Below are 24,783 nucleotides of genomic sequence, written 5' to 3'. Positions count from 1 at the left end.
CTTTGAACTGGAAAGAGCTTTTGGAACTGAAAAATAAAAGAGTTACTCCTACAAGCCTCATCTTCTGCCACTCCCCGGTTACGAATCGAACTACTTAGCATTGCACAGAACACGACTCTCACACCTCCGTTCCTTTGTACGTGCGTGACGTTCCCTTCACCTGGAGTGCTATTACCCGTGCTTCTCTGGCGAACTCCTACACATCCTCCAAGACTCGGCTCAGACGTCACCACAATCACCTTCTCTGGGTAGGCTTTTCTGAGATGGGCAGAGTAGCCCCCCCCCCCAACTTTTTAGCTTCCTCAGCACTCTCCAAATAATTCTAACAGGACTTAGGTATAATTTGTTTACTTTTCTTCCACTCTTCTAGAGTATAGAATCTAGACCCTGAATTCCTTGAGGGCCAGGATTTCTGTTCGTCGTTGTACCTTCTACGCTTAGCATGTATTAGGCGCTTGATTCAATCTATGAGCGACTGTGTTAATTCATCTAATACGGCAGAGTTTGTTCGGACCGGATTCTCAAATCTTTCAAGACCTTGTCCTCTATTTGGAGTGCTTCACGCTGGACGGAGATTCTCCCTCCAACCCCTCAGCCAAATTGCCTTGATTTGGTGGAAGGGGAAAGGGCGTGGATAAGAGTTACTCCTTCAAGGGTGAGCTCTATTTACCCGCTCTGGCACCGAGAGGGTTACAGAAACCCCGGGGGTGGAGCCCTGCCGGTGCCACCTGCTGAGGGGCGGCCCGGCGCCTGCGCCCTGGCCTGTAGCTGGTCTACCTGCGGGGGCCTGGCCGAGGAGGAGCGCTTGCGCTCTGGGCCTTTTCCGCCGGGGGAAGTCTCGCGGGGGCGGGGCGGGGCGGGGCGGGGCCGCGCCGGGAAGTTCTCGCGGGACCGCGACGAGGAGCGGAAGCGAGGCGGCAGTACCGCTTCAGCGACCGGACGACGACGACGGCGGCGGCGGCGGCGACGGAGACTGTGGCGGTGACGGCGGCGAGAACAGTCGCTGCCCTCGGGGAGCAGCAGCGGGGTCGGCGGCCGCTCGCACCGTTGCGGAGGGGCCGGCCGGGCGCGGAGCGGAGCAGCTGCGCCACGGTGAGTACGGCTGGCGGCGGCGGCGCTGCTCCCGTGCCCCTTCCTCCCCTCTCCGCAGCGGGAGTCGGCCCGGGGGGCCCGGGCCTGCGTACCGAGGGCTGCCGAGCCTGGAGGTCGGGACAGTGAGGAACGGGGCGGGGAGCGGAATCCCTGGGCTCCCCGAGAGCCCAGTTTCCCCTTCTGGGGCGCTTCCTTCCTGGGGACCTTTCCTCCCCTGTCCCTTGGCTCGGGACAGAGCTTCGGACCCCGGGGCAAGAGGCTGGGGGGCTCCTAATTAAATTTCGTGCCGTTTTCGTGGGGGTTGGCCCAGGAGAAGCCCGAGAGCACGGGGTACTCATTCTGTGAGTCAGTCTGACTTGGTCCGGGAGGCGGGGGATTCGCAGAGGGCTGCAAATGTGATTGTTGCTCCTTCGACCTGCACGGTCACCAAGTCACCGTCTCCTGGTGTTTCGGGGCCGAATTTTGGGAGGAAACCCACCAACCTTATTAATACTGTGAATGAGGACGTTTGCTACTGGAGCCAGTCAAGATGCCTTTGCTTCTGTAGCGCCTTTTTTTTTTCTTTTTTGACTAGTCTCTGAAAAACATTTGTCAAGAAAAATAAGCAGCAGTTGATTGGAATGCTGCGAGGAAAGATTTCAGTAAGAGACGGGAGGGAATCACTGGTATTTTTCATTTGCAGCGCTCTCCGTGTCTATGATTTACATGTGAGTTACAGCTTATTTAGGGAGTTAAACTAGGCTGGCTTCAGATGCAGTAAGAATATAATTTGCAGAGGAGCCAAGTGCCTCGCGGTCTGATTTTTGGTACTGTGGATTATCAGAAAAAAGTGGGAAAGACACGAGAGAAATTAGCATTAGTTTCTTTGGCTTTCTAGTGCCTCTTTCACTTTGTGCTGCCCAGTTGCCTTCCCTTTCTATTTCTCTCCATTCCACTGCGGACACTAAGTGTTTACTCCTATAATGCAAGTCACTTGCCCCCTCCCCCCCCTTTTTTTCTAATCTACTTCCCCTTCCTCCTTTTTGTCCCCTCTCTGGCATAATTTTTCGAGGTTTCGGCTCTTTGGCACAATTCGTTTTTTCCCTCATATAAAGATCCCGTTTCTCTCCCGGGAAGATGCCCTCTTTCCTGCTTTATTCTTCGTTTTTGAGCGTCCACTGTGTTCCTTCAGTCTGCCAGAAGGGTTGCTAGAGAGCCATGCGAGACTTAACGTTCTCCCCCTGGGAACTGGGAGGCGCAAAGGATTGAATTCAGCTCTAGGAAATCAATACAGCCACTCGGTCACAGGTGTAGCTTGTGTTTTTGCGTTTTAATTGTTTTCTTCACTTTTAGATCATGTTGTTGTGCCTGCTCATGCTTTTCTTCTTATGTCTCTTTTATGTTAGTAAGGGAGATTGGGTCATTTTGGGGCTTGTGTGACTTCTTTTTGGCTTTTAGTGGGGGTGGTGAATGTTAAAAACGAAAACCAACCATAGTCCTATATTACAATAGAATTAAGATAGCGTGAAACATTTAAGGGAATAGAATTTATTTAGACCATTGATGAATTAATTAAAGCTTGCCCATTGTAATAGTACTAATTTATTCTTTACGAGCCTTCTAAGATAAGGTGTCTTTTCCTGCATCTGTTACAATCAGCCTTCTTTGTTGTTGGGTTTGGTTTTTGGTTTTTTTTTGACAGAAAGAAAGAAATTTGTTCTCTTGCTCCTTCCTTTGTTCAAAATTTTCTGAATCCCAAAATTAAAAGTTAATTCTTGTAATCAGCTCTCTTTGATACTAAAAGAAAGCATTTAAATGTTTGAGGCAGTTTCCTTAGCCAGTGTATTCAGATTGGAGGGACTACTATTAGATTTTAAATACTAAGTTGGTGGTACTTAGAGATTTTTCTCAATAATTCCTGTTATGTTGCACGTTATGCCGCAACAATTCTAATTGTTACTTAGAACAGAAGAGTAATAGATTTTGGAGAAATGAAGTAATACAGAGTAGAGACCCGCCATAGTCTCCTGAGAGAAACTAATATTGATAGTTACTTGCTTAATTCAGAAGAACTTTCCAGCACTCCTGAACGGCCATTGAGAGCCTTTCATTTTATTTGTCAAAGTTGGGTTTTTCCCAGTTATGCCAAGTGAATATGAATTATTGTCATTTTATGCAAAGACTTTGTAGTGCATTGTCTGAGATGCAAAGTTTAAAATCTAGTCAAGGCACCCTTACAGCACAGCAGTGATTTTTTAAATTTAGCATGCATAAGAATTACCTGTGAATCTTACTTAAAATTAGGTTCCGGGCTAAGGCCACTACCTTGCCGAACTCCAGAAGGCACCTCACAGTGAAATCAGTCCCTGAATGGGGTGAGTTTGATGTAGCTGATCCAAGAACCAAAACTGTTGTTACAGGATGCACCCGTAAATTAATGAGACTGAAATGTGGCTTTAAATTACTCGAAGGTACACTTTCTGTACATACACAGTAAATGTTTAAAAGCCCAGTAGAATAAGTGACTATAGATGTGATTAGTTTTATATATGTGAATATTTGAGCATTGTTAGGACTTGATTTGGAGGTATTTAATTTTAGTTCATACTTAATAGACTGTTAATTTGCCTATCAGAGCGTTCCTCTGAGTCCATATGTAAGTGGAAGTTTTAGATTTACTGAGAACATGTGGACCGATATTTGAAGAGGTACTGGTGATGCTGGTTTAATACCTCTTAGCACTTTATGCCAGGGACTCAGCATTTACAGGTGCTGTCTCTTTTAATTAGCAAAATGACCTTATAAGCTGTAGATGCTATTATTTTCCCCATTTTCTAGCTGAGGGACACTAGGGATTAGAGAATGTAAGTTATTTCTCCAGTGTTGCCCACCTAGTTAGTAAGTGGTACAGTGACAGTTGAATCCAGGTCTAACTCCAGAGCACCAGTAAGATTTGTTTTTGTTTTTTCTGACTTACAAAAGCAATACATGCTTATAGTAAAGACAATGAAAATACAATTGAGGTGTATGGTACAGAAAGTAAAAATATTCTGTGAACTCGCTTCCAGAGGTAATCATTGTTAACCTTTTGAATTTTTTTTTTTAGCACACACTGATATATTATTTTATGGAAGTATGATAAACTAATTTTTCTGCAGTTTTAAAAAAAACTTGATAATAATGTATCTTGATATATAGAAAGATATTTCTTGTTATGCTCAGGGATACATGTATTTTGCACATTGTATTTGTGTCACTATTTTAGTGAGATAAATCTGGGACATGGCATTGCTTGTCCAAGGGTATTATTTTATTTTATTTTTTATTTTTATTTTTTTTTTGTGGTACGCGGGCCTCTCACTGTTGTGGCCTCGCCTGTTGCGGAGCACAGGCTGCAGACGCGCAGGCTCAGCGGCCATGGCTCACAGGCCCAGCCGCTCCGCGGCTTGTGGGCTCTTCCCGGACCGGGGCATGAACCCGTGTCCCCTGCATCGGCAGGCAGACTCTCAACCACTGCGCCACCAGGGAAGCCCAAGGGTATATATTTTAAATTTGTCAATAGATGCTGTAAAATTACTCTCCAAAAAGATTGAACTAATTAATTCCCTGACAGAGTGTAAGCTCTGTGGTGATTTTATTTTTATAATCCAGTACTAAGCCTATTGTTAGGCATATAGTAGCTGTTCAAAATGTTAATTTAGTCTGAGAATCTCTTTATCCATAGTATCGCAGAGACTGGATGTTATAAATCTTTAAAAAATTTGACAATTAGTAGGTGAAAGAAATCTCATTGTTTTAATTTGCCGATTTTTGTTTGTTTCGGTTTTTTTGGCTGCGCCATGAAGCTTGGGGGATTTCAGTTCCCCAACCCGGGACTGAACCCGGGCCATGGCAGTGTAAGCCTTAATTTTCCATTTTTAATAATGAAGACAAACATCTAATATGTTTTAAGTAGAGTCACGTTTTAACTTAGAGTGACTTAATGTCAGGCTCTGTCTGTAGCGCTTCATATATGTCTATTATCTGTATTACCTAATTCAATGCTCAGTGAATTTTATAAAGTTGGTGATATTATACCCATTTTACAGATGAGAAAACTGAGGCTTGTTTAAAAGCCTTGCCCAAAATTATAGCTGGTAAGCATCAAGGTCATTACTTGAACTTGGGGTCAGCCTGCCTTTACAAACCATGCAGGGTTAACACTAAGCTATACTGGCCCAGTGAAGTGTCGTGTATTTTATTTTCTGTGAATTTTGGGAAGAAGAGAGTTGAATGGAAGACAGAAAATAAAATCCTACAAATACCTTTAGGAGACTGCAGTTTACAATACAGTGCGTATTGCTTTAAATGAACAGTTCAAGCTGCTCTTGCCTTGTTAAAATTCTCTGCTTGTGATGGGCTGCAGGGTGTGTGCTGGTAACAGTTCAGACATACTCTGTCATCAGGCTTCAGGGTTAAATGTACTCCCAGCCCATTTTCTTGAGAAATTTACAGCAACATATACTCTGTTAAAAACATTATACATTGTGTCCACTTTCAGATTTCTTTCTTCCTTTTAAAGTAATTAATGTGGTGTATGTGATAGAATTTTTTTGTCTTTAATGAAACACACCCTTTTGAATTTCTTGAGCCTGCATGTTTTTCAGTGGATAGCTTAAAACCTGGCCTTCTCAAGTTTTCTCTATGAAACGCTAATTTTTACTGGGCATCACCGCAAAAGTATTGATTGGTTGGTTTTCATTCCTATTAAACTGTATCTTACAAAGCAATTGTTACTTGAAACACGATTTTCAAGAGTGTTGTCTGTTTAAGTTTTCTCCAGGAAACCTGTGGTAGATAAGTTGAGTAACAGCAGGAGAGCAAATGTTGAAAACTCTTGGTTTTTATGGTCTGGCTGTTCAGTCACACTGCAGCTGTCTGGAATCATGAATGACATAGAAGTTTATGCCCTGTACTGCATAGTACCTTGACAGTGACAGTGCTTTAGGTTTCTGTCTGATTTCTGTTTTTCAAAAATGAAACTTCTGAAGTTTTTTGGATCTGCGCAATTATTCTTCAACTTCCCATCATTGATACATAGTCCCAACAATCAGACCTGAAGACCAGTGAAAATAAATGGTCAGGTCAGGGTATGGAAAATATTGATAGGCATGTAGCGGAGATTTTGGAGCAGCTGTAAAAAGTTTTAAATAGGTACACACTGGAAAGTAGGCAAAAAAGGAGAAACAGTTATTAATTCCGGGAAAAATTGAAGGAGTGTACTAGAAAGGAAGGTTGGTTACCATACATTATTTAAATCACCAGTGAACGATGTTTCGTAATGTAATAACTACTGCTTAAACCGGAATATGTGGCATTACTGGGATGGGGCAAGGCAGAATTGGCAGGGGCGGAACAGCTAAGTCCTCATCTTTCAGGTGATAGGTGATGGCTGGAATAAATTAAGAAACAGCAGTAGAAGGGTGTTATTTAGAAATACTGGGAGTAAACATAAAGAGAAAGCTAAAATCAACATTGAGGGTGATTGCTTGTGAGTGTTGGGGTAGGGAATTGCTCTTTTTCATAAGCCTTTTAATGCTCTGACTTTTAAAATTATATGGATTCATTTGATAAATAAGTAACTGTGGTGAGTATAAGTAAAGGGTGTTTAAGATCACACGAAAATACTGAGACTAATCTTTTTTTTTTAAATTTGCTGGGACTCTTTTTGCTTTCCTGTTTTAGAGCCAGCACAACATAGGATATCCTAGGTATGGCCTGATAGAATGAATAAACGTTGGTTTAGTTTATTAGTTTACCTGCAGTGGAATGTTTGGCCTTCAGAATTCGGCTGAAGGACTTTTTATTACCGGGTGATTCTTTCCTCCTTGGTAATACTCATTTCCCTCTAACCTTAGTATTCCCAACTGATTTACTCCTTAGTCCTTTTGTAGCTATGCTTGATTAATGCCCCAGTTGTTAACTTTAGAACAAAAGAATAATAATCACTCGTGCCCCTCAAATGAGGTCTCTGCTAGGTGGTAATTATCCACCAAAGGGTGTCACTATAAATAATCTGTCCCCGTTCTGCCAGTGTCAGTGTTGTTTTCTGCTTTTATTTAGCCTGTATGAAAACAGTGACTGACAAAAGAAGAATGGGGCTTCGTTTTCCTTTAGTTACGGGAAGGTCTAGGTTGTGTCCCATATTCAGGGCTCGAGACTCCTCACTTCCTCAGTGATTGTACTGCCCAGCTTCACCATCACCTGGTACACTACCTAAGGGTTATTACAGAATCTTTGCCTGCGAAATGCAGTTTGGATCAGTCTGGTACTCCCCTGGCTCCAAGAAAAGCACCTGTTCTCAGGGGTAACTGTGAGAGGCTTCTGTTTGGCTTTTGGGCGGTAGCTAAGATTCTGAAAAAGGGATTGCTTTCAAGTGTAGATTAGGACTTCAACCTTGCTCCGTAGGCTAGTTAGGAATAATGCAGAGGCTGCTTTTGGAATGCTGAACCTTGGACGTCTATTTTCAAGGGCTGTTGGGGCCCCCGAAGTCTTGGGGGTCTTCGAGGGATAGGGAGCCTTGTGCACGAGCAGGTCTCCACCCACCAAAGGCTCTGAGCTGGATTTCCTTTCTCTGGTCACCTGAGCTTGCCGATCACAGTTGGCAAGTGGAGAGGGAGAGTTGCCTATGCTGAGAGTAGCAAACTGAATAAGAAAGTAGTTCCTAGGGTCAGTTTCTTCCACTTTCCTAGGGGCAGACCAAGGTTTAGTTTCTGAGAACAGTTAAAGCAGCTCAGGACCACAGCCCACATTGCTGGCTTTTGACTGTGGATAGGGGACCCAACATTTTCAAAGCACCAGAAAGCTTGGCAGGGAGAAAGGAGGGAGAGAGGCCTCTATAACTGAGAAAAGTAGGGTGCCATCCCGAGGGCGAGGCCTTTCTTTGCGTGGATTGCATTTCGTGCCTGGAGAAGAGCGTGAGGGGCGAGGGAGGAAAGGCGGAGACCGTTCGGACTCCAGCCGGTTCCTGCACACCGAACACACCCAGCGGGAGGGAAGAGGAAGTGTGTTCTGGAATAGCTTGAGCAGCTGCCGCCATTGGCCGGCAGGCCTGTCAGTTGCCTGGGGGCCGAGGCTGGAAAGAGGAAGGAGGAGCTCAGGGCTCCTGCCTGGAAGGGAGGGAGGAGGGCTGAGCCAGGCCGAGCCAGGGGGCGTGGGGGCTGGGACGGCAGGCCGACTGGCAGGGCGGGGCTGCCTTCGATCCGGCCACTTCTCTCAATCATTGCTCTTCTGATTCAGGGTGGCATTGTGTGTCCCGCCGTGCAGGAGCGAGTCCCAGCTGACAGGCGAGGCTGAGCCCAGAGCACTGGGTTGCTTCAGCAGGGAAGACTCCCTTCCCCCCTGCTTCAGGCTGCTGAGCCCTGAGCCCCGCTCAGAATGGAAGCCATCGCCAAATATGACTTCAAAGCCACCGCAGACGACGAGCTGAGCTTCAAAAGGGGGGACATCCTCAAGGTAAGTGTTGATGCCCAGCAAACGCTCAGATGGCTTCTCCTTGTACTCACCTGCCTTCTTGTGCCCTGATAACACACAAAGAAGCTGTGCTTGTTCTTTTTTCATTGCCCACTTTTAACATTTACCATCCTGTGTGATTTGGAGAGCTAGATGCTGAGTAGAATATCAAACATGACTTCAGAGGGTTGGTGTGATGTGTGGTCTTTAACTGCCTTTGTGTGAATGCCTTGAGCATTTCTGGGCTTCTTGATACTGGTAATTCAAGTAAAGTCAGAGCAATATGGTTATAGTAAGGAAGCGTATGAGTAGATTGGGTTACCTGATCTACTAGAGTTATATAAAAAAAAAAGTGAGAGGATTTTTTTTAAAAGACCCAAATTTGAAGTATTTTTGTAAAAGCACTCAATTAGTCTTATCTTACATAGTCAAAAGATTTTTGCTTCTGGAATGTGATCCTAGTAGGTTAGAAATTAATTTCCCCTAGTTTAGAGAGGTGGTTAGAAGTACATGCCAAAACTCATTAAAGAACCTCAGTGTATTCTTATTCTTTGTGAAACAACTAATGGAGTTCTAAATGACAAGGTTCAACTTGCTGTTGTACCAGTCAGATTTCGATTTTCTTGAACTTGAGGGGCAGTTACCCCATATTAAACTCTGATTGCACCAAAGAAACCTGCTGACAGTTTAAAAATAAGCTTCCTTACAGTTTGCAGCTCATTTTGAGCCCCACTATTTACATGAGGTTCGCCTTCCACCTGGCACGTGTTAATTATGTTGTTTACCCAGTTGACTCGAGCAGCTTGCTCTTTTGGATATGTAATTTATTTTTACATGGGTGGGTGTTATCAAATAGTGTATCAACTCTGAGAAAAACCTAAAATTTAATGTTTGAGTCTTCACTGTGTCTCAAGTTTTGACTTTTTTCCTCTAAACCTGATTAGTGGAACTTGCCATCCATTTGTTTACTACTGTTGAATGAAATTATTAGGATTTTATAAAGAAGAAGAAAGTGGAAATACAGAAATATGATTCTTTATAAAAGGACTAGTGACTTTTGTTTTTAAGTTTTGCAGACCTATGGAGAGTTATTTGTTCACTGCCCAAGGTGTAGAGTTCTGCTCTGAAGTTAGTTTTTGTAAACTACTACTGTACAGTAGTTTTTGTAATGTTAGAAATGTAGGTTGCACTTCATAGAAGGCGATAAAGAGCCCTTTAAGGAGAAGGAAACTGTGAGCTTTTTTTTTTAACATCTTTATTGGAGTATAATCGCTTTACAATGGTGTGTTAGTTTCTGCTTTGTAACCAAGTGAATCAGTTACACATATACATATGTTCCCACATCTCTTCCCTCTTGCGTCTCCCTCCCTCCCTGCCACCCACCCTCCCTATCCCACCCCTCTAGGTGGTCACAAAGCACTGAGCTGATCTCCCTGTGCTATGTGGCTGCTTCCCACTAGCTATCTATTTTACATTTGGTAGTGTATATATGTCCATGCCACTCTCTCACCTTGTCACAGCTTACCCTTCCCCCTCCCCATATCCTCAAGTCCATTCTCTAGTAGGTCTGTGTCTTTATTCCTGTCTTGCCCCTACGTTCTTCATGACCTTTTTTTTTTTCCTTAGATTCCATATATATGTGTTAGCATATGGTATTTGTTTTTCTCTTTCTGACTTGCTTCACTCTGTATGACAGTATCTGGGTCCATCCACCTCACTACAAATAACTCAATTTCGTTTCTTTTTATGGCTGAGTAATATTCTATTGTATATATGTACCACATCTTCTTTATCCATTCATCTGTTGATGGACACTTAGGTTGCTTTCATGTCCTGGCTATTGTTAATAGCTGCAGTGAACATTTTGGTACATGACTCTTTTTGAATTATGGTTTTCTCAGGGTACATGCCCAGTAGTGGGATTGCTGGGTCGTATGGTAGTTCTATTTTAGTTTTTTAAGGAACCTCCATACTGTTCTCCATAGTGGCTGTGTCAATTTACATTCCCACCAGCAGTGCAAGAGTGTTCCCGTTTCTCCACCCTCTCCAGCATTTATTGTTTCTAGATTTTTTGATGATGGCCGTTCTGACCGGTGTAAGATGATACCTCATTGTAGTTTTGATTTGCATTTCTCTAATGATTAATGATGTTGAGCATTCTTTCATGTGTTTGTTGGCAATCTGTATATCTTCTTTGGAGAAATGTCTATTTAGATCTTCTGCCCATTTTTGGATTGGGTTGGTTGTTTTTTTTGATATTGAGCTGCATGAGCTGCTTGTAAATTTTGGAGATTAATCCTTTGTCAGTTGCTTCATTTGCAAATATTTTCTCGCATTCTGAGGTGTATGTGAGCTTTTTGACTGTATTCTCAAAGTCAGCACTAAATTAATCAGAAAGCAGACAGAACCAGCTATAGGTTTTAGAGAGAAATACATCATCTGTTTCTATTTCTTTAGCTAGAAATCGGCAATCATAACTTAGACTACTAAATTACTCTGTATCATTGATGTACTGAGGAGATAATTTGGTGTTTTCTTAGGTGATTACTATTTTCAGCAGATAACCTGCTCCTGATATCGTAGTAAGATTGGCTACTCAGATAAAGGAAAAAAGATTGGCTCCTCAAGTAGCCACGTTTGTCACTTGTACAAAAGTGCTTTGGGGCCAAGCTTGGGGGTTTTTTTGGTTTGTTTGTTTACTGAAATACAAATTAGATTTCTCCATTAAGTTTACCCTAGAAACTTGAAACTTGAGCCTGGAAGTTCATATTTTTTCTCTTAGTCTATCCAGTTGCACATTTAGCACTAAAGCAACAAAGCAAAACAAAACTGTGAACTTTGAGGTCTGTTTTAAAGAATTTTTAGACAAGAACTTTCCCTGTTTACTGCCACTAAATTTAGTCTTGGACCATGAACATTTTATAAGTTCTCCACCTTAAATTGGTAAACTTCTTGAACAAGTGTAATGTCCTTCTTTCCCATCCTACAATTAGGATGGTGCTGTTTAATATTCCCCCAGAAATTTTTATGATGGGAGAGAAAGTGAATCAGAGTGCTCACATTTACTTTCAGATTTTCTTTGGGGAGAGAGAAACATACATATATTTGGTTCTTTCCAGTTTGGCAGATAACTGGCATATGAAGTCATATGCCATTATTGCTTTTGAATGGTGGCCGTTAGCTGTTTGTTAGTAATCTTGTGGCTTTACTCCAAAAAATAAGTGACGATACAGTAGTTGCCCTTTGTCTCATAATTCTGTGAAACAGCTGAGTGAAGAGGAGGGACATTGCTTTGTCTTAAGCACTATTAGTATAAAAAAAAAAAAGGCAGCGTTTTCTTCTTTGATTATTCAGGGAGTAACTGGCTTCATTTGAGTGGCTCTGATTTGATTTGCTCACTCTTTAGGATGCTAGTTGTGAGCCAGATCATGTTTTGAAGTGTCTGGAAAGCATTGACCAGTTTCCCTCGATTGAAATATGGATCTATTTACCCTCTGTTGATAAAAGGGACATGTGCACGTGGGTACTGAGTACATTTTACTTGAAGATAATGAAATAGAAAGGGGCTCAGCCCTCTGCCTATGACCAGGTTCAGGATTACACCCTCTCACTGTCTTGGAGTTCCTGGTTAACTTTTGCTGAATGTTGACTCGTGTCTCCCAGCAGACCACTTCCTTACTCTCTGTCCACATGTTGACTTGTACTGCCCTGAGAAGAGAGAGCAAATTAAAAACATCTTACTGGAAGCCGTAAATAGAACTTAATGCTTGGATATATCTGCCTTTGTTAATTTCCCTCTTATAAAAGCTTGTGTTTTTCTTGGGGAGGGGTGGGGAGGGCACTGGGGCTAGGTATGGAAGAAATTGCTCTTCGTTCCTGGATGAAGTGAACCTAAATTTCCCCACCGTTGTAGGGCAGCCTTGAGATAGCCCCAGGGGGTTCTCCACTGAAAATGAGGCCCCTGAATACTCTGCCCTAGGCACACAAAATGCCTGAGCTTACCTAAAAGTTGCGTTTGCCATCTAGGGGCTTCTGTACGTGTATTGATACTTCAGACAGTGCTGCATAGGAATGAAGAGACTGTTCTGAGCTCTCAAACCTGTGCTCATTGCATTCTGTAGCTGGGTGGTTATTTTCTATCAAGACAGACCTTAGACTCTAGAAGAGAACCAACAGTAGATCATCTCAATATCTTCTTCTCTGCCTGGCACGAACTTCCTTTACCAGTTTCCTAAACCGCTTTAGAACTAGGTCTTGGGTTCAGGGCTGATGACACTATTTTACTGTTACATTTACAGAGCGTCTCCTTGAGCCACATCCTGGGGCAAGTTGCTTTGAGAGTTGGGGGAGAAATAGAAGATGTACTTTCTCCCTTCAGGAACTCTAAAATCAAATAAGAGAAGTGAGGTTAGTATGTGAAACAGTATGTGACAGTGTGTAAAATTAGAGGATCTTTATTTTTTTTTAATAAATTTATTTATTTATTTTTGGCTGCATTGTGTCTTCGTTGCTGCACATGGGCTTTCTCTAGTTGCAGCAAGGGCGGGGGCTACTCATCGTTGCACTTCGCAGGCTTCTCATTGCGGTGGCTTCTCTTGTTGCAGAGCACGGGCTCTAGACGCGCGGGCTTCAGTAGTTGTAGCACATGGACTCAGTAGTTGTGGCTTGCGGGCTCTAGAGCACAGGCTCAGTAGTTGTGCCACATAGGCTTAGTTGCTCTGCGGCATGTGGGATCTTCCCGGACCAGGGCTTGAACCCGTGACCCCTGCAGTGGCAGGCGGATTCTTAACCACTGCGCCACCAGGGAAGCCCTAGAGGATCTTTAGAACAGGAAAAGACTTCCTTATTTTAAGGTGAGGAAATGGTGGCCCATGGAGGTGAATGATCTATCCAAGATCACAGCTATTAGTACTTAGTGCTGAACTGGTATTTAACAGAATGCTGAAGTTGTGTTACACACTGTAACTGCCAGTGTAATTTTGAAGAGAAGAGATTGGTGAGAGCCGAAGTCCAAGAAAGCTGTGTGGAAGAGGCATGACTTGGACCGGACCTTGTGAAGACCAGGACAGGGCTAGGTGAGGACAAGGGAGGGGCGGGGGCTGTGCTTGTTGTGTTTAAGACAGGAATGCTAGAATAAGGTTATAGGCTGTGACGGAGTGGAAAATAAGGTAGAACTGGAGCCAGATAAGAAAAACCCAATAAGAGTTTGATCTTGTCCTTAAGCCTCTGAAGGTTATCAGCTGATGACGAAAGTGTCCTGTGTGTATAGTGGAAGTGTCCTGTGTGTATAGTGGATTGCAAGGAGGGAAGCCTGGAGTCCCAGCCTGGCAGGTTCCAGTAATCAGGTTGTGAGATAAGTGCCTGTACAGGTATAGGAGACTAGGAATGAAGGACAGGGGGTGCTTTGAGGAAAAGAAAAAATAACGGGATTTCTGCCTGTCAGCTGGGGGTATTTGAATAAGTCTCCTGTGTAACTGAGAAAAGAACGTCCATTGAGTATGCTCCTGAGAGCCAGGAATGTGAACTAGAGTGTGATTGGTTCCAGTTTTCACAACAGCTCGAAGTCCTGAATTTCAGTACATGAGTCTCATTTCAGGTGTTTGAACTATCAAACCTAAAAAATAAGAGGTTGGGATGGGGTTTTTTCTTCACTATTTCAAAGTACTGGTATCAGTATACTTTTTGAAGTATTTCTTTGCCTATTGATAAGAATTGTTATCAATCTTGTTAACTAAACTCAGAATAGTGCATTTAATCTTTAAGAATGAGGACAGTTTGAGTTCTCTTACAACATAATTTGTTTGCCTTTCATCATATTCATTTCCCCCCTGTCATCTGAATGGACTGTTTCCAAATAGGTGCTAAGAATGAACTTTCAGTTCCTGTACAAGACTCCTTTGGGGGTGGAGGGGGTTGCTGGCTGAAGACCAGTCGTCCCTGTTTGGAGAAAGAAATGTCTAAGGAAATGCACCGTTCCTTTGGGGTCTTCAGTTTTCACCTCTGTGAGCCATTATAGTTAAGTCATCATTGAATAGCTACTACTTATGAAGCATTTAATATGTGCCACAAAGTTATACATGATTTCTAATTTTGGACATCAGAAGGTTGGCATTATTAGCCCCATCTTATGGGTGCAGAAGTTAAGTAACAGGCTCAGGTTCACACATCTAGTAAGAGGCAAAGCTGGGATTTGATCTTAGGCCTGGCTGCAGTGCTCCCCCTACAGTACATTAATTCCCCTGTTAACTGTCAGGTATGAGTAAACCAGAAATATAAGCTTATCTGCAGTCCTGAGTTACTCACCTGCCAGGCATGGACAGCTGTCTTACGGCACTGCTTCTACATAGTGACATATTGGATATCCTATCTAAGTAAGCTGAGGTTAATAATAAAAGAAATGAAGGGGGAAAAAAAGGGTCATTTCACCTTTCGGATTAGCAAAGATGATAAAGACTGACCCCACCCACTTTTGGCCAGGGTGTGGGGAAATGGGTACTGTCACCTCCTGCCAGTGGAGGTTTGTACGAATACAGTTGGTCTTTTTGAACATGGCTTGGTGATACATATTAGACCATAAAATGACCCAGCAGTTGCACTTTCAAGAATTCAATCTAAGAAAATTCACAAACAAGTTTTTTTTAAATGTAGACATGGGGGGGGGATGTTTATTTCAGTGAATCTGTGTGCCACCTAGAAATTTCTGCAATTAAATTATGAAATATCATTTCCAAGATATTAAAAGGTGTAAAAATAGGCTTCTTCGAATACATGGAATTACCATATTATAAAAAAAAACCTTAAGTAGCCCATCAGTGGGAGGCTACATAAACAGATTATGGTGCTTGTAAAGTGGGATACTGTGAAGATGTTAATGTTGATGTAAAACTATATCAATACAGTATATGTGTTGCTCAGACAAGTGTTTATGGATCCTCTTTTAAAAAGTGAAAATATATCTAATTTATTGAGTTCTTAGTATATGTCTGTGCACTAAGCTAAGTATTTTACTTGTATTTTCTTTTAATCCTCACAATAATCCTATTAAGACAGATGCTATTATCCCCAATTTACTGATCAGGAACCTGAGGCTTATGTTAAGTAACTTGCCCAAGTTCACATTCAAATCCAGGCCGGTTAAGTCCAGGTTCCATGTTCTTAACCACTACCCCGTGGGGCTTTTTTGTACCCAAATGAGGTCAGATGAGGGAGGGAGGGAGGGGGCGCGAGCCCATTTAGGGAAAATTGCTATCTATTTCTATTTGCTTATTAAATACATAGACTTCTTTCTGAATGATCCACTAAAAGGTAACAGTTATCTCCAAGGAGCTGGATTTCAGGTGATTCTTACTTCTTTCTTGTGCTTTTTTTTTTTTTTTACATTACTTTAATTAATTTATCAGTTTTATTAAGTCAATACAGCTTTATTCAAATGGTAAGTAGTTAACATTTTGCATGTTTTACCTTGATGGTTATTCTAGGAAGTTAAAGTGCTCCGGTCAGGGCTTGGTTGGTTGTGTACTTTTAATGACTGAGGTTTAACCTGCTGTTAGGCTAAAGTTCACTGTGCCTATATGTTCAGAGTCATAAAACTTAGACAGCTTTTAAAAAGTGACTCACAACACCTTTTGGAGGAAAATCTTGGTCTTTTTGGCAGATACTTCCTCTGTTTTACCTCCTAGTGTACGTGGAATGAAAGACACCTGTGGTATTGTGCTAAAGAACTGCTCCAGGGCTAGACCCACCTTCTTCTTCTGGCAGATCTGGCCTTTTGGTCTTGGGAAGCTGACTCTCCTTTGGTTCTCCCATCCTCAAAATGGGAACAATAGCGTCTACTTTCCTAGAGTCACAGTGAGGATTAAAAGAATTAATATGTTAGTGTGCTTAAAGCAGTGATGCGTAAAGTAGATAGTAATGCTACCTGCTATTAGTTTTATTAATGTTATTCAGACGCACAACTTTGATAAGAGGATGTCAGTCCTACTGCTGGCTCACGTAACTGTTAAGTCACATGACTCGACACATAAAACTGGCTGGGTGCTTGTCCTGATACTACCTCAAACTCAGAATTGTGCAAACTTTGTCCCAGAACTTAGCAGAAAGCATGGTATTGATGGAGGATTTTGTGAAAGACAAGTAGTTTCTCCATTCTTAAAAGTCTTTGGCCCTCTCTCAGGGTTAAACCTGAAAGCAAAGAGGTGGGTAACTGCACAGTGTCCTGTTGGGGACCTCACTTTTGTATATTTCTTGGGCTGAATAGAGCTTTGGGATTATGCTCTTGGCAAATATTAAGAGGTGATAGAAGAAACAGCCTTGGGAAAAATTCGTTGCTGTATTTACTCTAAGGATACTAAGGAATCTTTCATTATTATGTGTCCTCAGGGAGGACATGTGGGAGAACATTCTCTCTGGTCTCCATACCTAGAATAGGCGTATTTCCCCCTCAAACAACTTTTTTAAATCTTAAGGATGCTATAAATAATGCTTTGATATGTTTCCTTCTTTATCTTCTAGGAAAGCTTAGAACTTACTATGGTCCCATTTCTAGCAGTCGCTCTTATACTTTCTGTCCTAATATTTTTGTTGAAACAGGTAGTAATTATTAGTGGTAAATATTTAAAGTTTTTCTCACCCTAACAATGGCTTTGATTTTTAACTAATTTATTTATTCTTCAGTTTAACAGCAGACTTTTAAAATCTAGATTTAGCAAAATGGCAAAGCCTTTTGTAGTACTTTGCTTTTGAAAAAATACAAAAAGCATCAGTTTAGTTTTAAAGTGAGAGGAAATGCATTTTGGACCTTAAAACTGTAGACTTCACAGAGAAGAAGAAATCAGTGTGTAGGCTTCCCTGGTGGCGCAGTGGTTGAGAGTCCGCCTGCCGATGGGGGGGACGCGGGTTCGTGCCCCGGTCCGGGAGGATCCCACATGCCGCGGAGCGGCTGCGCCCGTGAGCCATGGCCGCTGAGCCTGCGCGTGCTCCGCAACGATGGGAGAGGCCACAACAGTGAGAGGCCCACGTACTGCAAAAAAAAAAAAAAGAAAGAAAGCAGTGTTTGTTTTCAGTCAGAATATTGATAATGCAATGTCTTTGTGTCATTTTGTAGATCTTTTATTTTCCTAGATAAATATGTATGGTTTGAAATGGATTGCTAGAGGAAAGAGAATAAATTTACAGCATTTTATTTTTTTGGTTTCATTGGGTCTTTGTTGCTGTGTGCGGGCTTTCTCTAGTTGCGGCGAGCGGGGGCTACTCTTCTTTGTGGTGCGCGGGCTTCTCATTGCGGTGGCTTCTCTGTGGCGGAGCACGGTCTCTAGGCGCACGGGCTTCAGTAGTTGTGACTCGCGGGCTCTAGAGTGCAGGCTCAGTAGCTGTGGCATGTAGGCTTAGTTGCTCCGCGACACGTGGGATCTTCCCAGACCAGGGCTCGAACCTGTGTCCCCTGCATTGGCAGGTGGATTCTTAACCATTGTGCCACCAGGGAAGTCCCTACAACATTTTATTGTCCATATTTCCATTTTTCCTTAACATTTAAAATTACTTTAATATACATTAATAGAAAAAAAGAGGAAATTCAAAATTCTGCACGAACTCCCCACTCCAGTATTTTTACTGTTGCAGATCTCTTCTAGGCTTTGTTATTGTATAAACATTTTTATACTGCTGTAATTATAGTGGCCTTAAAATACAACATATGTTACCATTTTCCTGTGTTTGTTTTACTAATTATTTTTAATGGTTTAATGTTTTAAAATATTTTTAAAGTTAATGTTCTATAATTGACTTAGCTATTTCCCCATTGCTGGATACTTAGCTTGTTTCTATTAAAAGTTTAGTTTATCATCTCAAAGGAGACTTTTGATTATGTATGATGCTCTATTGTCCAAAAGGATTGAACAGATTACCTACTTGAGGTCAAGTTGAATGAGAATGGCCCATAATCTTAGTCAGAATACATAATAGTAGTGCAGCTAATGTTGGCTTCATTTTCTGACCTCCTTTAACAATAGAATATTATTTCACAGTTTGACAGTGTTTTATAGGACTGTGAAATGATTTGTGAAATGATTAAACCTCTTCACTCAGTATCTAAGATACTTGACAACAGCATCTAGTTTTTCTGAAGCACGTTTTATTTTGTGCTGTTCCTTCAGGTGATTAATTTGCTTTTTTATAGCTGTGTCAAGTTAAGTTAATAAGTAATTTTGATAGCTGAGAGATTTGATGTGTACTCATAGATGTAGTTTTAATTCAGTTTTACTTCTCTGGTTGAATTAATCCCTTCTGGAGGGAGATAATCCATCCTCACTCATGTTTGGAAAAAGATGGAAAGACAGACAAACCAGCTTTGTTTAGTTGATGCTGCAAATGTTTAGCTTTAGAGCCGGAAGGCTCTGCTGAGAGCTTTTGAGAAAAAAGTGGAGTGATTTATTGAAACATCCTCATGCTCTTAACATGTACTGAGATATAAAGAAAAAACAAAACTATCGTGTTGGTTCTCTCTGGATGTTGGGATTATGGAGAACTGTCACTTTCTACAGCATGCATTTCTATAACGGATGTTTTTACAGGCACATATTAGTTTCATAATCAGAAAAGCAGTAAAAACCAAAAACACCACAGTAGTTTTCTAGATGTAAATTTACAAGTCAACAAACATTTTAGGGTCTATTTTGATTTCTTAAAAGGAAAAAAAAAATCAGCGTACAGCTTCATGGAGTAAATTTGTTCGTTTCTTCTTGGTGAAGACAGCACAAGCATCTCCAAGTTATCTAGGACTATTACATAGACTTTATGTAAAATAGAGAATACACAACAATAAACTAGAAGCGGGCTCGGCTCTTTTGCTTATGAACAAGTAAGATTGGCCCTAAAACTGGTCTTGCTGCCCAGATTTCTAGTTATATCTAGCTTATCTTTTCCCTGCATCTTATATGAAACTAACGTTATGTGCTTTCTTACTTGCGTAATTTTGACTTAGGTCGGTCTCCAAACTGGATTATGGCTAGTAATGCAGCCAAATTGCAGTTCTTCCTAGGTTTAATGATCCATGTTGCCTTCCTTGTCTCCTGTCCATATTTAGTCATTTACATTTTATTTATCAACTTCTATAAAAATGTTTGGCTCTGAAAGGTAAAATTAAGAGACAAAATAAAGATTTGCAGTTATTTGTGGGTTTTAGTTATCTGTTGTGCATTGAAAAATATCAGGTGTCTTCATTTCATTCTTTTAAAATGTTTATTAGAGTTATTGAAAAGTGTAAAAGAAAGGCCATAATCCCTCCTGTCACCCAGATAACTTTTTTTTTTTTTTTTTTTTTTTTTTTTTGCGGTACGCAGGCCTCTCACTGTTGTGGCCTCTCCCGTTGCGGAGCACAGGCTCCGGATGCGCAGGCTCGGTGGCCATGGCTCATGGGCCCAGCCGCTCCGCGGTATGTGGGATCTTCCCGGACTGGGGCACGAACCCGTGTCCCCTGCATCAGCAGGCAGACTCTCAACCACTGCGTCACCAGGAAAGCCCAAGATAACTTTTTGAAATAAAATAAAACAAATGTCGAACTCATTAGAAAATGTAAAAGGCAAATACTCTTCCCAGAGAAAATAACTATTCTGTTTTTCTGTAACCTTTCAGGAAGAAAGACATTTAATGAGTATAGCTATAGTTACTTTTACTGTACTTTCTGGGTACGATGAGAAGCACACTGAAACCATATTCAAAATTGTAATAATGAAAATAAGCAGGTACTTCATCTTTGGAAGGAAGGATGGGGTTTCTGTTTAAATGTACTGTACCTCTTTAGAAAAAAAGCAGTAGCTAGAAAGGTCACTTTGCCAGGCTATTAGAGAAGATCATAATGATTAAGACTTTAAAAGTCACATGTTAAAGCTGAGTCAGAGTAGATTTCGAACCTGAAATTGGTGTGAATTTTCCCAAAAGTTGTGCTAATATTGTCTACATCAGATATTCAGATGAATTTGTGACTAATGGCCTCACTTAGTGCTAGAAGTGGAAACTTGTAGCCCTGCAGGTCTTTCCTTGAGATTAATTACTTTATTGGTCTCCTAAATTTAGGTTACTGGTTGAGAAAGAACCAGTACTTTACTTGGAAAGTCATTCTCTTTGTGTTCAGATGCCCTTTATCTGCCTTCTTGGAGCACCTAATATAACTACATACACCTGAACAGCTGTTGTCCTTAAAGACTGTAGAAGTAATTTTCAAATTCAGTTATTAGTTTGTTGGTATTGTGTATCAGAGTGTAAGCTTTCTGCATGTTCTTCCCCTCCTCTTCTTTCTTATTAGATATTAAGGGCCTCGCAAAAGGGGCGTGCTTCTCATTTGCATATTCTCAGATAACCTGATGAAAAATTATTGATTACCTGCTTTTGGGGGTGTTGGGTTTTATAAATAAAAGAATAGCAGCCTCAATTTGAAGTGAACTATGGCATGTTTTTCCTTTTAATATAAATGTTTATCTTGTACTGTTGGTAGGAATGTAAATTGATAGAGCCACTATGGAGAACAGTATGGAGGTTCCTTAAAAAACTAAAAATAGAACTACCATATGACCCAGCAATCCCACTACTGGGCATATACCCTGAGAAAACCGTAATTCAAAAAGAGTCATGTTCCACAATGTTCATTGCAGCTCTATTTACAGTAGCCAGGACATGGAAGCAACCTAAGTGTCCATCAACAGATGAATGGATAAAGAAGATGTGGCACATATATATAATGGAATATTACTCAGCCATAAAAAGAAACAAAATTGAGTTATTTGTAGTGAGGTGGATGGACCTAGATACTGTCATACAGAGTTAAGTAAGTCAGAAAGAGAAAAATAAATACCATATGCTAACACATATCTCCATATATATATGGAATCTAAAAAAAAAATTGTTTCTGAAGAACCTAGAGGCAGCACAGGAATAGAGACACAGACGTAGAGAATGGACTTGAGGACACGGGGAGGGGGAAGGGTAAGCTGGGACGAAGTGAGAGAGTGGCATGGACTTATACATACTACCGAATGTAAAATAGATAGCTAGTGGGAAGCAGCCGCATAGCACAGGGAGATCAGCTCGGTGCTTTGTGACCACCTAGAGGGGTGGGATAGGGAGGGTGGGAGAGAGACGCAAGAGGGAGGAGATATGGGGATATATGTATATGTATAGCTGATTCAGTGTTATACAGCAGAAACTAACACACTGTTGTAAAGCAATTATACTCCAATAAAGATGTTAAAGATAAAGTGATAGGAACTGAAAAAAATATATATATATAAATGTTTATAAATACCTAGGCTGTAGCCTTAAATTTCCCTCTAAATGCTGCTTTAGTTGCTTCCCATAAATCTGGGTATGCAGTTGTTTTTGTTTTCATTAATTTCAAAATATTTTCTAATTTGTTGTTTTTTTCTTTGACCCATTGGTTATTTAGGAGTGTGTTGTTTAATTTCCACATATTTGTGAATTTCCCAGAATTTCTTCTGTTGTTGATTTCTATTTTAATTCCATTGTGCTTATAGAACATACTCTGATTTCAGTCCTTTTAAATTTTTGAGGCTTGTTTTATGGCCTGGCATTTGGTCTATCCTGGAGAATGTTCTGCTGTGTGCTTGAGATGAATGTGTATTCTGCTTTTGTTGGTTGGAGTGTTCTCTAGATATCTGTTAGGTCTAGTCAGTTAATTATTTTTTCCTAGAGTATGTCATGATAGTTGTAGAATTTTGATGAATTCTTAAGAATACTTACCTAGTATCTTGGTGAATCATAGCAACAAATTGAGTATCTCCTAGGTTAAGGGTATTATGCTTAGTGCAAAGGGTTGGAGGTATAGATAATATTTAGTAATACACTGTTTTAAGAGCTATGCTAGAGGTATGCACTGGGTGTTCTGAATGAAAACAGACTTGGTAAGACATGAGTATTGAAAAGTTTTCTGAGCTAACTTAGAAACACTCATGACTGCTTTGTCCATCCAGATATGCCTGACTTACTGAGGCCTTCTGTTTCTAACATTAGCGAAGCTTACTGTCAAACTCTCAAGAGTTGTTGGAGTTGTCCTAGAACACTTAAACTTGGAAGGTTAATTGCCTTTCATTGTATTTGGCAGTTAAAAAGTAGATATGAGCCATATTGATACCAACGTGGCAGACGCAGATAGCATCAAAGTAATTATGACACTTCCTTCACGTTTTGTGAAAAACTTTAGATGAGTGCCATCAATCTCAAATTTTATGCCCATGACGCTACCACCCCACTTTTTAAGAAAATATTTTTATGGAAATAGGTTTCTATTACACATTTGCATGTAGAACATACTGAATAGTGTTTTTAAGTGGGGTTACTTTAAACTAGAACTTTCCAGGTATTGAAAATAGCAAGAACTTTACACTAGTATTATGGTAACATCAGAAATGGAAAGGATTAAACATTTTATTTTCTCCAACACCATATGAATATGAATTATATTTAACAAGTTTGTGTATAGTCCAGAGTAATAGACACCTGAAATCTGCTATCTAGATGTTAGTTTCTAAAGTTTAAAAAGTCTGTGGTCAAAGAAGTGGAAAATGGAATACATTTTCATGAAGCTTTTGAAAGAAAATTGCTCAAGTAAATAAAGAAGTTCAAGATGCCTCCTCGTAGACCTGAAAACATTTACTCAGTCGTTTATCAAATGTAAGTATGGAAGCCCCCAAATTCAGCATTCTGTTTACAGGGAGGATAGAATAAGATGTCAGTGCTACTTGTGCTCTCAGCCAGGGTCCCTCAACAGGATCTTCTCATTAAGATAAAAGTAAAACTGCTACAGCACCTTTACTGAACATATATATTTTTTAAACTTTTTTATATTGGAGTATAGTTGACTAACAATGTTGTGTTAGTTTCAGGTGCACAGCAAAGTGGTCCAGTTATACATATATCTGTATCTATCATTTTTCAAATTCTTTTCCTATTTAGGTTGTTACATAATATTGAGCAGAGTTCCCTTTGTGAACATAGTTTTTCTTAACATAGATTTTTAAATTTTAGAACATTTTTAGATTTACCAAAAAAAAATTGCAAAGGTAGCACAAAAAGATCCCATATATCTCACACCCAATTTCTCATTATTAACATTTTATATTAGTATAGTACATTTGTTACAATTAATGAGCCATTATTGATACATTATTATTAACTAAGGTCCTTATATTATTCAGATTTCGTTCATTTTTCCTAATGTCCTTTTTTCTGTTCCATGATCCCATCCAGGATGCCGCATTGTTTAGCTGTGTCTTCCTAAGCTCATCTTGGCTGTGTTGGCTGAACATAGATTAAAAAAAAAAAATATATATATATATATATATATATATATATATATACACACACACACACACACGCTTAAAGTTTAATATTCTTTTGATTCTTTGATAGTCCCTACTTAATGAAGAATTATTTTCTAAAAGCTTATAAATTGGTGTTTCTGTGGAAGATGTTATTTCTCATGTAACGCTTATTGACATTTTAAGGTTGGACCACATAAGTATTTGGCTTCCATATGCCGAATATTTACCACACTCTTCTGTACTATAGCCACTGGCCTTATATGACTTATTTAAATTTAAATTAGCTAAAACATTCAGTTCTTCACTTGCGTTGGCCATGTTTCAAGATCTTAATAGCTACACGTGGCTAGTGGCTGCTGTATTGGACAGTGCAGATACAGGATATTTACGTCATTGTAGAAAGTTTTCTTGGACAGTGCTGCTGTAGAACGTCACCACCCAAATAACAGTGTTTTTGTGTTCAAAGTATTTTGGGTTTCACTTGGAAATGCTAGGAATCATATCCTCCCTCTTGTTGCAAACCATTAGTGGTTACTCTGGTCTTTGGAGGTGAGGCCCTTGGGTAGTACTGGGACGGGGGTGGGAAAGTAGGATGCTGCTGTGGACTAGCAGTAGAACTGGGGTAAGATTTTCTCTTTCTCGTGAGTTCTTCCCTGTCTGCACTACTCCCTCCCTTGGGAACCTTTGACTTCCCAAACCCTTTTCTCCACAGCCCTGCACCTTTTCTCCCCCAGCCCGTGCAGACAGAGGTAGATACTGGGAACCTGTTGTCATCTAGTGAAACCAGAGGAGTGCTCATAGAATGGCTCCACTGGGGTGACATGTAACGTGTTGTTGAGTCCAGTGCTGGCTCTTCTAATTTGGGTTCCTTGTGTCATTGGATGTGTAATGT

The 24,783-nt window shown here is 40.7% G+C and overlaps 1 protein-coding gene across 2 annotated transcripts in view; it reads left to right on the top strand.

Moving 5' to 3' along the window:
- Positions 1-879: 879 nt before the first annotated feature.
- The window catches only part of GRB2 (growth factor receptor bound protein 2), a 70,855-nt gene continuing 46,951 nt past the window's right edge, over positions 880-24,783 (top strand). The window contains exons 1-2 of one of the 2 annotated variants that reach the window (XM_027080646.1): positions 880-1,092; positions 8,350-8,565. In XM_027080646.1, coding sequence (XP_026936447.1) covers positions 8,488-8,565 — 78 coding nt within the window. In that variant the 5' untranslated portion in view covers positions 880-1,092; positions 8,350-8,487. The remainder of the gene's footprint in view (positions 1,093-8,349; positions 8,566-24,783) is intronic. The other variant, XM_027080648.1, reaches the window with a different exon arrangement.

Source organism: Aethalodelphis obliquidens, unplaced genomic scaffold (assembly GCF_003676395.1).
Source record: "Aethalodelphis obliquidens isolate GAN/ISIS:26980383/991018 unplaced genomic scaffold, ASM367639v1 scaffold44, whole genome shotgun sequence".
Lineage (NCBI taxonomy): Eukaryota > Metazoa > Chordata > Mammalia > Artiodactyla > Delphinidae > Aethalodelphis > Aethalodelphis obliquidens.
This window is presented reverse-complemented; position numbering and strand designations above follow the sequence as displayed.